The sequence below is a fragment of the Electrona antarctica genome (assembly GCF_951216825.1).
Source record: "Electrona antarctica genome assembly, chromosome: 16".
NCBI lineage: Eukaryota > Metazoa > Chordata > Actinopteri > Myctophiformes > Myctophidae > Electrona > Electrona antarctica.
This window is the reverse complement of record NC_136797.1, coordinates 24,171,069-24,187,446: the sequence shown is the minus strand read 5'-3', so window position 1 is coordinate 24,187,446 and position 16,378 is coordinate 24,171,069. Positions and strand designations below refer to the sequence as shown.

The window sequence follows — 16,378 nt, the reverse complement described above, 5'->3', positions numbered from 1 at the left end:
TTAAGGGTTCTGTGTCTTGCTCAAGGACAATTCGACATCCACGAGGAGCTGGGGATTGAACCGGGGAACCTCCCGATTCCAAATGAGCCACTGTCGCCCCACATTGAACATCACCCATCTCCTATCAATCAAAACAAAACATATTATTACTCTGCAGTTGATATAGCTTGTGTGAATCCAGCAATTGCCACCATTTCACAAGGCACAGAAGACGTAGTAGGCCTGTCTTAAACAGGATAAGGAATACAGTTATGCACAGAAGAACACATGGCTGGAATACAGTACTTGTGCACAGAAGAACTCATGGCTAGAATAGCCACTTGAAACCTAGTATCCCTATTTAATTCTGGGGGGAATATTAGCCAGAAATAGCAGATGTACAATCTCGTGTCCTCTGAGGTGGAAAGCCTGGTGACGCAAGGTTACAATCTCGTAGAGTTGCTACAAGTAGAGGGTTTAAGTGGTGTCCATTTTTCTGGACTGATCAAGCATAACAAATCCTCATATTAAGCCCCTGTAGGTTTTTCCTTCATTGAAGGTCAAGATGATAATGGGTTCTTATTGCTCCATAATGTTGTTGGTTTGGATTCATGTGATTATGGGTTGTGACTGAAATCTTGGACTGTCTAGGGAAGCCTGATTTATACTTTATACAAGCTCACAACACGTCGCATGATCATCACAGCATGTGAGATTGTAGATCAGTATGCGGCATTATTTGTTTAGGCCTTGTGACAATAAAAGAAAATGCACCTTTAACTTAAAAAAAATTATAATCTTTATATTGATGATGTTGAGTGAAATAGTTCATTCACTTCTGTCCATTTATTTTTGGTGAACAACTCAATTCAGAACTGGTTTAGATTTATCTCAAAAGAACCATTTAACTGCTTTCTACAAGCTCATAGAACGCCACCGAGTGGCGCACTACGAGCTTGTAGATCTGCTAGGTCTGACGAAAACATAGCTTTTTCAGAAAACTGTCAGGATGTAGAAGACATTTTTAGAATCTGATCTCAGGTCAAAATGGGACCACTTAAATGTGAGAGAGAGGTAAAAAAGCCTGATTTCTGGAGCTGAATACAATAGAATTCAAATCCTTGGGGACTGGACAGGAATACTTCAAAGAAGGAAAGAAGAAATATACTTCAAAGCTATTTTCAGACGAAAGTGATAGATTGGAGGGAGCCACCCTACTGTGACGGACAGGTTGTCATTTCAAGTGAACGGTATAGGAGGATTTTGTGCACCCTAAAATAAAATGCCATGACCCTTCCTGTGACAGAAGTATATATTCTTAGACCTATATTGAAAAAGAAGGAAAATAATTACAGAACTCTTTCAAATGGATAACTCAACCCATCCACACAGTTTGCAGCAACACTCTGTCTCCTCTCTCTCTCTCTCGCTCTCTCTCTCTCTCTCTCTCACCCCCTCTCTGTTCTCTCTGGCTGCTGTCACAGCGAAGCAGTGATCCAATAGCTGGTGGAGATGCACAACGAACATGGGCTTGACGATTCATTTGCTGTCGCAATAAGAGTGAAGGTATAGGTACCATGTTTCATTATTTATCTATGAATTGATTATTGTTATTATGATTATTATCCAAACAGGTCTGCTGGGAAGACGCTTTCATATAATTCCTTGACTGCTATATTTGATTTCAAATGTCACTTATCATTCTAAACTCTATGAACTCTAAACACCCCTCACATTTAAAATATTAAATTGTGTTAGAATTCTGCAAGTCACTTTTTAACATTTCACTTTCTGTACATGTATCTCTTACTGTCCGTAAGTGATTTACCATGGAGGGACACCTTGTGTGAATGTTCTTATTTCAGGTTTATATACCAGTACAGTTTGACAATAGGATTCATATTAATCTGAGGATGTATTCCTATAACCAGCACATTCCAAGATTACGTTTTTCTTTATCAAACACATTTAACCAATTTTTGTAAAAAGTATAATATAACCTGCTATAATATAACCTGCTATAGTATAACCTGCTATAATATAACATGCTATCTTTGAATCTTAAGATTCAAGGTAAGCAAAAAATAAATGTTTTAGTACTATAAATTAGAATTAGTCCAGAAATTAAAAGTTAAATTTGAAATTATGCTATAAGTAAAACATCTCCAACCAGCAGAATACAAGTCATAGTACATAAGAACAACTTAAGTTAAAAATTTGAAATTTGACTAAGTAAAATATCTATAACCATTGGTGCATGAATACAAGTCATACTACATGAGAACAACGTTATTATTCACAAAGTTAATTTTAAGCTATACACCGTATAATGGATCTACTGAAAATTCTACAGTATTGCAACATACGTTTCTAATGAAATAAGACTGAATTGACTGTCCTTCTATACTTAGTTTATAAAAACATTTATTAAGATGGTGAAATGGTGACCTTACACAAGCAAAACTGCAAAACATATAAATATGGTACTGTACACACTGTAAGAAGCTATAATTATATTATACTAGAACGGCACCCGTGGGGCCTCTACAGCGGTGCCCTGTATACTTGGAACGATGCAAGTTGGAAATGCATACCCCACTCAGATATTATGCGTTGGAGCCTCTACAGCGGTGCCCGTTGGGCACTGGCCTACTTGGAACGATGCAAGTTGGAAATGCATGCCCCACCCAGATATTATGTCTGTCTCCCTTTTATGCCCATATATGGAGTTCTCTGTAAGGCATACCCAAATATGGAGTATATGCAGCCAGCTTGTGGAGTTCTGTGTCAGGCATGCCCAAATATGGAGTGTTGTGCGATCCTACCTGGAGGGGAGAGAACAGATGGTGGAGGTGAACGGAACACTCCCCCCCCCCCCCCCCCCCCCCCTCCCAGTGAGCTGTGGCGTCCCACAAGGAAGCATACTAGGGGCTTTACTGTTCCTATATGTAAACTACATGACATCAGCTTGTGACTGCAACTTGTTCCTGTTGGCAGATGACTCAGCACTGCTGGACTCGGACAGGAACAAACTGCAGGTTGAAAAGGCCCTCAGTTCTGAACTCAGTATAATCTGCACCTGGCTCGCTGATAACAAACTATCTTTACACCTGGGAAAAACTGAATCCATTCTTTTTGGATCAAATAGTAATCTCAGCACGGCAGATGGCTTCTTGGTTAGAGTGGGTGACAATATTATCACACGAAAAGATGAAATTACCTACCTAGGTTCCATCCTGGAGGCAAATCTTTCCGGTGATAAAATGGCCACCAACGTAATCAAAAAAGAACAAGATTCCTATACAGGATCTCCTCACTGGTCAACAAAAACACCTTGAAGACCCTAACAGGAGCCCTCGTACAAGGTTTCTTTGACTATGCATGCACCTCTTGGTACCACAGCACCTCAAAGGCCCTTAAAACAAGGCTCCAGACTTCCCAAAACAAACTGGTCAGGCTTCTACTGGGCCTCACCCCCCGAACCCCTGCACACTTTGACAAGCTGGAATGGCTTAGAGTTGACGACAGAGTACAGCATCTTGCAATGGGTCTGGTCCACAAGATTTTATACACCACCAAGATACCCATGTACAGTACCTGTCTAAATACTTCCTTAATGTCAATGAAGTCCACACCCACAACACCAGAGGGAGTGCAACAAACCATGTGCAACCCAGATTCGGCACAAACAAGGGACTAAATTATTTTGGCTCCTATGCCACTAAAATGGGGAACGCTCTACCAACAGTCATTAAGACATGCGAATCCCTTGACTCCTTCAAAACCGCTCTATAAGGGCTCCTACGGACGGCTGCACACACGCGTGTGGTACAGACATGTAGGGCTCTATTTCCGTCCATGCTAAACCCCTTATCCCTAAACTTCTTTGCCTTTTTTTTTTTTTTTTTTTTACTATTTTGAAAAATATTTTTGAATACTTCAAATAGCCAATCTACAAGCTCACAACGTGTCGATGTAGATTGATTATTGTAACTATTAAAAATGTTTTTCCAAAATAGCAAAAAAGGGAAAGTAGTTTAGGGATAATAAGGGATTTAGCATGGATGAAAATAGAGCCCTCTGTTGTGTGTCAACAAGGTCAAGACCGGTCAAGACCTGTCTCCCAAGAAAGGACAGTGCACTCATTTGCAGGCCACTTCACACTAAATGAGGTGTGAAACTAACCACCTGCGGCCTGCCCACTGAGGCTGTCAGACTCAGAGACACATACAGCCCATTACAACCTCCCAAAGAGAGTTTGAAAACGTGACTATCGGTAATGACTTCTGATACAAGTAAACCTTCTGTCTGATAACCTGTGTTTTGTATTTTGAACAGTGTAAGGAACATACCGAAAGACTGGACTGCTGGTATGGAGGGCAATGTCAGTGACTCAGCTGGAACTATGCCGCGCTCTGCAGGCGAAGAGCACACAGAAGAGCACGTCTATGAGATTCCAGTTCAAAATGCCTCAGCCAACCACAGCTCCCAGTTTGCAGATGTAGCTCTGCTGCAGACCTTCAAACCTCTCATCATCACTTGCTATGCGATTGTGGCAGTGGTCGGCGTTTTTGGGAACTACCTGCTCATCTATGTCATTTGCAGGACCCGCAAGATGCACAATGTCACCAATTTCTTCATTGGGAACCTGGCCTTCTCCGACATGCTCATGTGCGTGACCTGCATTCCCTTTACACTCGCCTATGCCTTCAACCCTCATGGCTGGGTTTTTGGTCGCTTCATGTGCTATCTGCTGTATCTGATCCAACCTGTCACGGTCTATGTGTCAGTATTCACTCTCACAGCTATTGCTGTTGACAGGTGGGTAATTTACTTTTATCCTATATTATATTAACCATAAGTCATTCCACCCAGATTATAAGACTATCTTTATATTCATGCATGATGCATCCATCTCTCATTTGACATCAACAAGCTAATAGATAAGCCCCTGATTAATCAGGGATTTCTAAATGATTGTTTTTTAGGATAGCAAGCTTTTGGTCTTAGACCTTCTTCAGGCATAAATCAGGCAGTGAATAGGACAGAATATATATAGGTTCATCACTTGAATAAAGTGAATTTGTCAACAAAAGTGTCAAACATTTCAGTGAGGAAAAAAGTCATGGGAGTAGTATAGTTTAAAAAAAATGTATTACAATTATTTACAAACAAAGAAAAAATAAATATAAGAGGACCAAATCTACTCTACAGGACAAATTGGTTTGACCACTGTTCCAAAACACTCTTCTGGTCTCCCTTAAACCAGGAAATTGTGCCCAGTAGTGTAACAACACTTTTACAACGAATATCTTTAGACATCCGGGAAAGCTTTTCCAGTAAGAGACATCACAAAACATTTTGTGTATTTGTTAAAATGCCCAGGAGACAAAATGTATATTGGCAAAACCATCCGTCCCCTCAAACAAAGGATTAGTGAACACAAAAGTTAAATAAGAAGAAAAGATTGGAAAATAAGCGATTAAAACTACCCTGTAGCCTGTCATTTAAATAATCACTCTCGTCCCATCTCCTCCCTTAGGTTCCAGGGCACAGAGCAGATTACTTTTAAGAGAGGGGGTGATGTTGACAGGTGAATAAATCATTCAGATTATACAAGGAAATGAGTGGAATCAGAGGTTTAAAGACATTTTCAACATTTAAGATCTCCATTTTGGCAGGAATATGCTTGGAAGATGGAAACAATGTTGCACATTCATCTAATCATATGGGTAGGCTACTGGGTAGCCTACATCCAAACAATAATGTTTGTATTTGTAAGGTTTATTAAATGTATGAATTTGACCTTGACATACTTAAAGGGGAATAGCACTCATTTTCGACATTTTACTGTGTCATAAATATATTTACATCTGTAGCCTATATTGTGATGCCTTGACTTAATTATACTTATATATTATTGTAGAAATTGTTGTTGTTGTTGTAAAGTTCTGAAAAATAGACTACTTCAATATCCAATAGGAACTATGTCACCATTAGTTCAGTAGCCTAGTTTTAAGGGCTTTTAAGTATATAAAAGAGCTCAAAGGCTACATATTCAGTCAGACAACTCACCCCGAAAGTGAAGACAACTCACCCCGAAAGTGAAGACATCTCACCCCTGGTGAGTTGTCCGGACGTTCGGGGTGAGTTGTCCTGACAACTCACCAAAAGTGGCAAAAGGGGTGAGTTGTCTTGTTACCTGACAGAATATGCCAGAGAGAGCTCTACTGGATCCATACCCCAGAACATTTACAACCTCTAGGTTTAAACGGGGGTTTTTACACGAGTGTTGTAGTATACTATTTGCTCCTTGCTTTATGATGGCTACCCTAATGGGGGTGCATACTTAGTTTAGACTAGTCATTGGTTAGACATGGGTTAAGGTTAGTTTTAGGTGTGCTGCCCCGTGGGAGGTTAGGGTTAGGGTTTGAGATAGGTTGTAGTTGTAGGACTAATGACTGGTCTAACCAATGACTAGTCTAAACCAAGTACTGTCTAAACTAAGTACTGCACCCGGGTAATGCTATGTGCCTGATGATGTCTGCAATGCATTGTATTGCATTCTTTTTACCAAAATGATTTGAGGAATGCAAAAAAAATACCTGGAACATGTCAGTCTTTCCTTTTCCATTCTCAGATATTATGCCACAGTGCATCCCCTAAAGAAGCGCACATCTGTGGCAACCTGTGGCTATGTTTTATGTGGAATCTGGCTGCTGTCCTGTGCGTTGGTGGCTCCCGCAGTGGCACACACCTACCATGTGGAGTTCAAAGAGGAGGGCCTCACCATCTGTGAGGAGTTTTGGCTGGGCCAGGAGAAAGAAAGACAGGCTTATGCTTATAGCACCCTACTGGTCACTTATGTCCTGCCACTGTCAGCCGTTTGCGTCTCGTACCTCTGCATCTCGGTTAAACTGAGGAACTGCGTTGCGCCGGGCCGCAGGTCCGAGTATCACGCGGAAGCTTGGCGCGCTCGGAAGAGGAAGATCTTCCGGTTGGTTGCACTCGTAGTGGCTGCCTTTGCAGTGTGTTGGCTTCCTATTCACGTGTTTAATGTGCTGCGAGACATAGACATTCGTCTCATAAACAAGCGCCACTTTTTGCTTATCCAACTGCTGTGTCACCTCTGTGCCATGAGCTCCTCCTGTTGTAACCCCTTCCTCTATGCATGGCTACATGACCGCTTCCGCACTGAACTGCGGAAGATGTTCACATGCCATCAGCACGTTGTCATACCTGCCAATAACTGTGCTGCCAGCATGGCCTTGTAGTTTAACCCATTCAGGCATGACCTCAAAATTTTAAAGAAATGTTTTCTAAATCATGACAATTTTCTGAAAGATTTGAGGCACATTTTAACGATTTTTCAAAAATAGCAGACCTACAAGTTCATAGCGCGCCACTCGGTGGCGCGCTATGAGCTTGTAGATCTGCTATTTTTCAATAGCTAAATTATAACATAATGTATGTAACCTTTGGTGGTTACATACATACATATACATACAGGGGTTCCCGCTCAAAATGAGTTAAAAAAGTACAGTGGTTCTCAACCTGTGGGCCATGAGCGTATTGCAAGTGGGTCCCCAAATAATTGGCAAAACAATACGATTTTATTGATAATGTAACATTCATAAAAGGTAAAACAACAACAACAAAAGTATACTATGTTAGTTCCATTGATCCAAGCCGGAACACAACCGATTGAGTGATTGATTGATTTATTGATAATTAAAAAATGCATGGGGCCCGATACCCTTCTGACCTCTTGACATGGCAGCCGAATGGCTGTGCTTTTTATGGGCCCTGATCCAGAAAAGATTGAGGACAACTGCTTTAGTGCGACTGCCCTTTTGATTGGTTGGTTATTTATTTATTGTGGCTATATGCATGCATGCACAAATAAAAGTCTATTATGTATGTATGTATGTATGTATGTATGTATGTATGTACAGTATACATATATAAGATAATAAACGTGTTCTTCAGTTCCAGGTCGTAAAAATATGAATTGTTAAATTAAAGGAATTACAATATTAGTATTATTATTAATTATTATTATTAAGTATTATTAAGTCTATTCTTCTGGAATTGTATGCATATGAATCTGTTCAACAACAAAAAAAGAGTTGACCCAAATTAACGGCTGCCTATGCCGGCGGTAGAAGAATGTTGTGCTGTGCAGCATTTCCATACAGCCATTTCAATTTATATTAGCATCCTCCTCTGTCTTACAAAAATACCTGTAAATATCAGATTTGAATGTATAATGCAGTGTCCTTTGTGCAGAGGTAAAACACCTGCCCACGGCACCACTGCAGGGATAAGAGTTCAACTCCCAGCAGAGTGGAGCCTCTGACCAACATATTGGCAGTGTTCACGACTGGGAAGCCAGTGAGGGTGGGATCATGTCCTTGTTGCTAGACTAGCTTTTGCTGGGAAGTGAATCGTGAACCTGTGTGTGCATCGCGGTCTCCCAGGGACACTCCTCCCGGAGTCTCTCTCACATGAAAAGAAGTGTATCGGAGGAGGTATGTGGTTGTCTGCATCGGTGGTTTTCAACCCATTTCGTATCAAGGCCCACCATTTGGCCTCGCGGACCAAAGACTACGAGTATTTTGTTGTCGTTGGATAACAATTCTAATTGTGTCCACACTTTCATGCTGTATCGATGTGGTACCATTAGGAGCGACAACAGGCATTGATGAAAATAACAATTATTCTGCGTGATATATTGTGTAGACCGTAGACTTCTTGTAAATTAAGCAATGCAGATGTTTAACAATGATGTCACTCTTGAGAGCGTGAATTGGATTCATTTCATTACACTCTTAAGACTTAACCCATTCTGGACGGGAACCCCTTTTGGTGTTTTAACTAAGCATTATGTTATACTTTAGCTATTGAAAAATAGCAGATCTACAAGCTCATAGCGCGCCACTCGGTGGCGCGCTATGAGCTTGTAGAGCTTGTAGGTCTATTTTTGAAAAATCATAAAAATGCGGCACAAATCTTTGAATATATATTCTTTCAGAGCGAACGTTTTTTTATTTCGACGTTAGGCCTAAATGGGTTAAGATCTACAAGGGTCCATTTGGTTACCAACTCTCCATCATTTAGCTGGGGACCACCTGGAACCCCCTCAAGGATCACTGGTGGTCCCCGGACCACTGGTTGAAAACCACCGGTCTGCATCCTCCCCAGACCAACAGTGGAGTTTGGGCAGCGAGAGACAGCTGGGGACCACAGTGCTAATTGGGATTTGACAAAAAAACAAACACACTAAACAATTAACCCATGTTGGGGCGGGAACCCTTTTTGGTGTTTTAAGCATTCTGTTCTACTTTAGCTATTGAAAAATAGCAGACCTACAAGCTCATAGCGCGCCACCGAGTGGCGCGCTACGAGCTTGTAGGTCTGCTATTTTTGAAAAGTCGTGGAAATGTGGCGCAAATCTTTGAATATATATTTCAGAGCAAACATTTTTAACTAAAATATTGGCTTCTGGGGGGGGTGTCCCTGGAACAACATATTTTGAGATGGGGGTCCGTGGCCCAATAGAGATAATTCTGGGGGTCCTTGACATTGAGCACCACTGACATAGAAACATGTTTTTTTCTGAAAAATGTTAGGATTTAGAAGACTTTTTTTTTTAATCGACCTCAGTCCAAAATGGGTCAAACACAGAAGGTAAATAACACTGCACCAAACACCTTTTGTTTGACTGTGCCACAACAACCCAAAGCAATCTCGCTATCTCTATATGCTTTTACTATCTCCGACTGTTGTTTCTCTGAGCCTATAAACCCATTTACTTTATATCAAAGTTGTTTTGCAAGCCTGTATAGGTGAACTAAAAGTCCCAAATATGCCTTGGTGTTTGCAATGACTAATAATGGTCACTTCCTTAAAGGACCACTTCACCACTTTTCATCCTATCTTCATATAATAGGTCCTCACTAATAATCATGATAAAATGGCACGATTTTTTTCTACTTAGTCTGTGTCTCATAGGAGGGCTGTGGGCAGTTTAGAAACCGTCTTCCAGTGACATCATCATTAGGCAGATTTCTTTTTAAACAAGATATTTTTACAAAAATGTTTAGATTTTCATTATCGTGAGAACGATGGCTTCCATTTTCGCATTGCAATTTTTCAGGACTAGAAAGACTGCAGTTTCTATTAGCTTGTATTCCCCATCGATGATGTCACTGGAAGACGGTTTCTGAACTGCCCACAGCCCTCCTATGAGACACAGACCGAGTAGAAAAAAATTGCGCCATTTTTTCATGATTATTAGTGAGGACCTATTATATGAAGATAGGTTGAAAAGTGGTGAAGTGGTCCTTTAATGAGTGTAGTGATGAATATACAAATAAATGATGAGAGCAAAAGGTTGTTGTATCCAAATACAGTATATGCCATTGTGACTTTAAGTTCAAGTCATTTGTTATTTGCTACAAATGAACTGTTTACAAATATCTTCTTACAGTAGTTTTACCAGTTAGTAGTATACTGTATAAAAAGCTGTTAGTCTGTTAATGTATATATCAAAATAATATGTGGAAATAGCACATGATTCATGAAAACAGCTTAACTCATACAGATGTTTAAAATCCGTTATCTCACACACACACACACACACACACACGCACACGCGCGCACACACACACACACACACACACACACACACAGCGGCGCCTTCAAGCTTCGACAGTGGTAAAATTGATCTCTTTCTTGATTATTGCTTTGTTCCTATTTGTTCCTCTTGTTGTAGATGTTTGCCCTTACTTCAATATAATGTCTGAGGAACCAGAATAAAATATTTTGACTCTTACCTATATATGTACAATTATAAGCTGCAACAATAAAGAATCCTTGAAAATACAGAAATGGAATAATCTTCTTTCTTTTAGTACTTGTGGTCAGTGTAATTATACGATAAACCACTTTTTGTTCAGTTGGGCCAAATACGGTGGTTACTTGGCCAAATTCACAAATTTATAAATATTAAGTACATTAGACTACTATATGTCGAATGTATGTCGAATGTACTATAGGGTGCAAATGGTGGACAAATTAGGTTCAATAAATACATTATGCCGAAGATGTAGTATTTGTGTGATCTAAAACACATAAAAAAATATATATATGGGGCGGCGGTGGCTCAGGGGTAGAGTGGCTGGATCGCATCCGCAAGGCTGCCAGTTCGAACCCGGGCTAAGCAAAGTTAAAGCAAAGTTACTATATTTACCCAGGGTATCTGGGCTAAGCTCAAGAACTTGTTTCCAGCCAGGTTCTGCTCAAAGAACATTTCATGGTAGTGGTTCAATGCCTTGCTCAAGGGCACTTCAGCTGTGGTAATTTTAATGTGTCGGACCTCTGATTCGAACTGGCGACCTTCCGGTATCAAGACCGCTCCGCAATCCGTTCGGATTCCGCTGCCAGAGTTGGTGTCGAAGTGTCCTTGAGCAAGACACTGAACCCCTAATTGCTCCTGATGTGCTGGTTGGTACCTTGCATGGTTTCTTCCGCCATCGGTGTATGAATGTGTGTGTGAATGGGTGAATGTAATGCACATCTATGTAAAGCGCCTTGGATAAAGGCACTATATAAATGCACCATTTACCACAATGCTGGGCATAGGTATTTAGCTGTTGCACCCTCTACTACCACTACACCCACTCTTAATGAAAGTGGGTATTTGACATTAATGAATGTCAAATAAACATTTTAATTCAAAGTCAAATTTCATTGCAATGCATCAGAACAAATTATATTTGACTTTCTGCATACATGAATACAGTTAAGATTTGAGTCTGGCGTGACTGACAATATTTCCTTCCATGTTTCATACGGGGCAAAATATAATTTTCAAAGCACAATATGTACGTGTACATGTCAAAGTTTGTGACTCGTCGACATGACACATTCTTTTTTCTTTTCTTTTCCTAATAACCAATTGTGATTATTCTTAATCAGGACACGACATAAGCATCACAAAATAATGTGCTATAGCTCTATCCTATGCACTGGACAGATATTTAGAACAAAACGTACACCACAACTGCATATTCTTACCCACATACATTAAACTAAACGCAAAACATGAATGACAGACAACTGAGGAGTGTTGTTGCTGTATTTTTGTGGTACTGAATGGTTAGGAGCAAGGTTAGGAACAAGAGTGCATTCGTGTAGACACAGCCAGCGGCGTCAACTTTGGGAGTGCCTGAGGGCTTGGGCGCCCACTGAAAAATTAATAAGCCAAATAGCACCCACTGAGATTGAGGCTGAATATCCCCTCCCCCTGGTCATTTTGTCACGTAGGCACACACCTTTAGGTGGAGGGTGCTTGGGCCACTGGGGGGGTGGGCGAACAGGTATTCATTCAAATGCTAATAAGGTTGGCTTTTGTTCTGCTGCCAGGTAGAGAGTATAAATGTTGCATTGCAGTACAGTAGGCTTCATTTCCATTTGATTTCTATGATGAAGCCACCTCCAGCCAAGAAGAGATTCGTCCAGTCCATGCTACAATTCGGCGCCGCCGCCGCCAAGACCCCACTCCCAGTGCCCGCCGCCGCGGCCACTCCGGCGCCCGCTGTCAAGGCCCCGGCGCCCGCCGACAAGATCACGATGCCCGCCGCCGACAACGTAGCTGCCGAGGCGGACAGCACTGTCAGCGCCAACACAACGGCTCTTTTAAGAGCTAATCATTCTAAAAAAAAAAAGGTGTCGTCAGCAGCAGCCAGCAGTCCGGGGGCGCAAATATCAACCCATCTGGAAAGAGACATTTACCTGGATCACGTACAACTCTACTAAAGACAGAGGGCAGTATTATGCATGTCTTAAGTACCAGGTCTTATTACTTAACTTAAGACCTGGAGGCGTGGTCAATGCTGTTTGGCCACTCAGAATAGCCAAATGGCATTGAACACGCCTCCAGGTCTTAAGTTAAGTAATAAGACCTGGTACTTAAGACACGCATAATACTGCCCAGAGTGTTTTGTAGCCTTTGCTCTAAAGCTGTGGAGCTGGGTGCTCCACTACCATCGACACCATTTACACGCAAAGGGTTTTCCTCCTGGCAAAAAGCCAAAGAGCGCTTCAAAAGGCGGGGGGCTGGGGAGCACCCCCTGATGTTTTAAGAACCTTACGCCCCTGGACACAGCTCCAACACTATACAGTTAGGCCCTCATTTATCAATTGAGTGTAAAATCTGCCCCAAATTCGAGTGTAGGTTTCGTAGTACACCCACGTCGCCACAGCATTTATAAAGTGATCGCAAACAGCTGATCCTTCCTTAATTTCGTTCCGACGTTAATAAATGTGACAGCAGCTGAAATCTATCTGGCACGCCCTATGAAATCAAGCCTCGCCCTCGTTTTTGCGACATGAACAACTGCAGTACGACCATGGAAACCACAGTTACATGACGAAAAAAGTAAATAAAAAGTAAACGTTTCCCGCCTTGCCTTGCCTTGCTGCCCGCCTCACCCCCCCCCTCATACACACAGACGCACGCACGCACGCACACGCAACTTGCAAGCAACTGTCACTGTGTGTTGTTAGTTGTATACAATTATTAAAGTGTTTATTCATTTAATATACAACAAGATTAGTGAACGAAAACCTGAACCTGTGATTCTGTGAAGCATTAATTAAATAACATTGCTCACGTCATTGGAATGAGTTTGGACACGCACAGCCCGTGACAAATGCTGTTTTGCAAATAGCTGCATCTCCTCCTCCGCTCCGGTTCTGTCTGTCTCTGTCACTGTCGTGACCTGCATGCACGTTTATGACATTACTGTATATTAGACTGCCTCCCTACCCTGTGGTTCATTGAGTCAGTTTAGAGCTGGTCCAGTTTAACTTTGAGCCTTGTGCAAATTTCTGGTTAGTAAACCACAGCATGCAAGCCGCCTTTGTTTTAAATGGTCCCCCAAACCGTTCACACTTCACACCTATCGGCCGGGGATGCGCTCCCCCTCCATGCTAATTTGCAATCATTTGATACACGCTGCGCGCCTGCTGTGTGTTGTTAGTTGTAGCCTATATTAAATTATTAAAGTATTTACCGGTATTCATTTATTATAGCCTACAACGTTCACTACATTAGTGAACGAAAACCTGAACCTGCATGTGAACCATGAATTAAATAACAAATATAGGCGCACACACACGCTGCTGTTTTGCAACATCTCCTCCTCTCATGTCCTGTCTGTCTGTCTCTATCACTGTGGTCCGTTCATGACACCGTGATCTGGTGCACGTTTATGACAATCTATTTAGATTACCTCGCTAGTCGCTGCAGTGACTGGGCTGTCAACTGTCAATATGAATGTGCAGCCTAAACCAGCCTCATGTGGCACTGGTGGGCTGGCACTGCAGCCTGGCTGCACTTGCGCTGGCACGGCACATTTGGCATTCGAGTGACACGTCGGGTTTATCCTTTCTCGAGATGTAACTGGAGAAAGACATGGCTGTAGATTGCACTATAGCCTACCCGTTGGTTGGTAGACTTGACTATAGCTGCAGCACTGCAAATGCCTCTCCATCCATGTCATGGAAGTTAACTATTCCAGGAGGGGGGGGGGGGCACCGGCATGCGCTCATGCAAAACACTGTTTAAATGGCTTAAGCATCTAACTTGCAACATTGTTTTTAATTGCGTGATTTTAATTGCTTGGAAATATCCTACACATTTCATATGACATGCCTTTACAAAATATATTTTTTCACATGTATTATTAGTTTTATACATTTTAGGAGTGAAAACATATGTTTAGATGCATGTGACAGCATGTCAGTAGTTCAGACAATGCTGCTCCGCTTGTGTACGACAGAAAAACAGCTGAGGACAAAGCCTACGACAGCTCCCGACCTAACGTGATTTTTGTCCTGGCTCACGTTCAAGTTCAAGGTTTTGCGGAAATGATAAATGCCGGAAATTGTGGGAATTCCGGTGTGCACCTATATTTTGGCGGACGCCGCCAAAACTAATGGTCTATTGAATAATCCATTTGTGGCCTCCATGTTTGTGCTCTTCATAAGAACACATTCATTATCCTATTTTATTTTCTTCCCAATACACATACAGATATTGAGCTAGTTTGAAAGATAGATGGTGAGTGAGGTGTCTGCATCTTATTACATACTTAATTAATGTAATAATACGCAAATACAAATTATAATAGATTAATGTGTAGTTTGGACCATTGAAATTATTGTATTGTATTTATTTTTTCCATAATCATAAATACAGTAATCACAGTATTGAATGATAATGTACACTCAGGAAGTCAGGGTATAACATCAAATACTAAACATAATTATGGGCTGAATAAAGTGCCAATTTGAATTATCGAGCAAAACCTTGAATACATTTGGCATTAAGAAAATATGGTTATATATACAAAATTCGTACATCCTTATTACAGTAGAGGGGGGTTTGTCTCTAAGATGGGCACATGACAGCAAGTGTATAGTGCTGATCACATCAATCTAGACAAAATCATTTTCAAAAACAGACCGTATACTGTAAAATACATTTGATCTCAGACCTGATTAAGTCAAGCGCAAAGTGAGAAATTGGACTAAGTCAAACACGTTCCAAACAAACTCTCACATCTAATATAATGTTGAATGGGAAAATAATTGTGATTGTGAATGGAAAAAAGCCCTTTCAGTATATATATATATATAAGAAAATAGTAATAATATTTAGGAAAAAATGCACTATAACATGTGCATGTCAAGTCATGTTCTGTTAGCAACCACGTTGAAACTGGGCAGCTTATAGTGTGCATCCACCATTTCCACTTCATACTGTTCCACATCTGACAATTTACTGACAATGAACAAGAAACCACAATATTTATCATTTAAAAATGTAGTCAAAATGTAATAATTTACCAAATATCTATTGGATATCAAAGTACAAGCTCTGCTCTAAAAGGCTACCGTTGTGAGCTTGTAGATCTGCTATTTTCACTAGTTTGGGTCCCGGGCAAACTTCTAATTTATTTTTTGGGTCTTGAGCTAATTGTTTGGGAACCACTGTCCTAGAACACTGATTCTCAACTTATTTCAACCTCTTTAATTCAAACTAGATGTACTTTGTCTACTGTGAAGCACTTTGGTCAATTTCGGTTGTGTAAATGTGCTATATAAATAAAGGTTGAATAGAAGAAGAGGGGAGCGCTGGCGTGGTCCGTTGTTTGTTGAACTGAATACAGGTGCTCGTTGGCGAGGTTAAATAATGACATAAAAGAAGAGGATCCAAGGCACTCTGTTCCAGTGAGGTGAAAAAAAGCCTTTTTTATTGGAGTAAAGGCATGGCAAAGAACATTACAAAAAGGACCCGTTTTGTAATGTTCTTTGCCATGCCTTGCCA

At 41.0% G+C, this 16,378-nt stretch overlaps 1 protein-coding gene across 1 annotated transcript; it reads left to right on the top strand.

Moving 5' to 3' along the window:
- Window positions 1–4,384: 4,384 nt before the first annotated feature.
- On the top strand, window positions 4,385–7,253 carry LOC306939358 (prolactin-releasing peptide receptor-like; the record flags this gene model as incomplete). Its single annotated transcript, XM_079523945.1, has 2 exons — window positions 4,385–4,800; window positions 6,620–7,253. 2 exons carry the CDS (start codon window positions 4,385–4,387, stop codon window positions 7,251–7,253), a joined length of 1,050 nt encoding a protein of 349 aa, XP_079380071.1.
- Window positions 7,254–16,378: the final 9,125 nt, after the last annotated feature.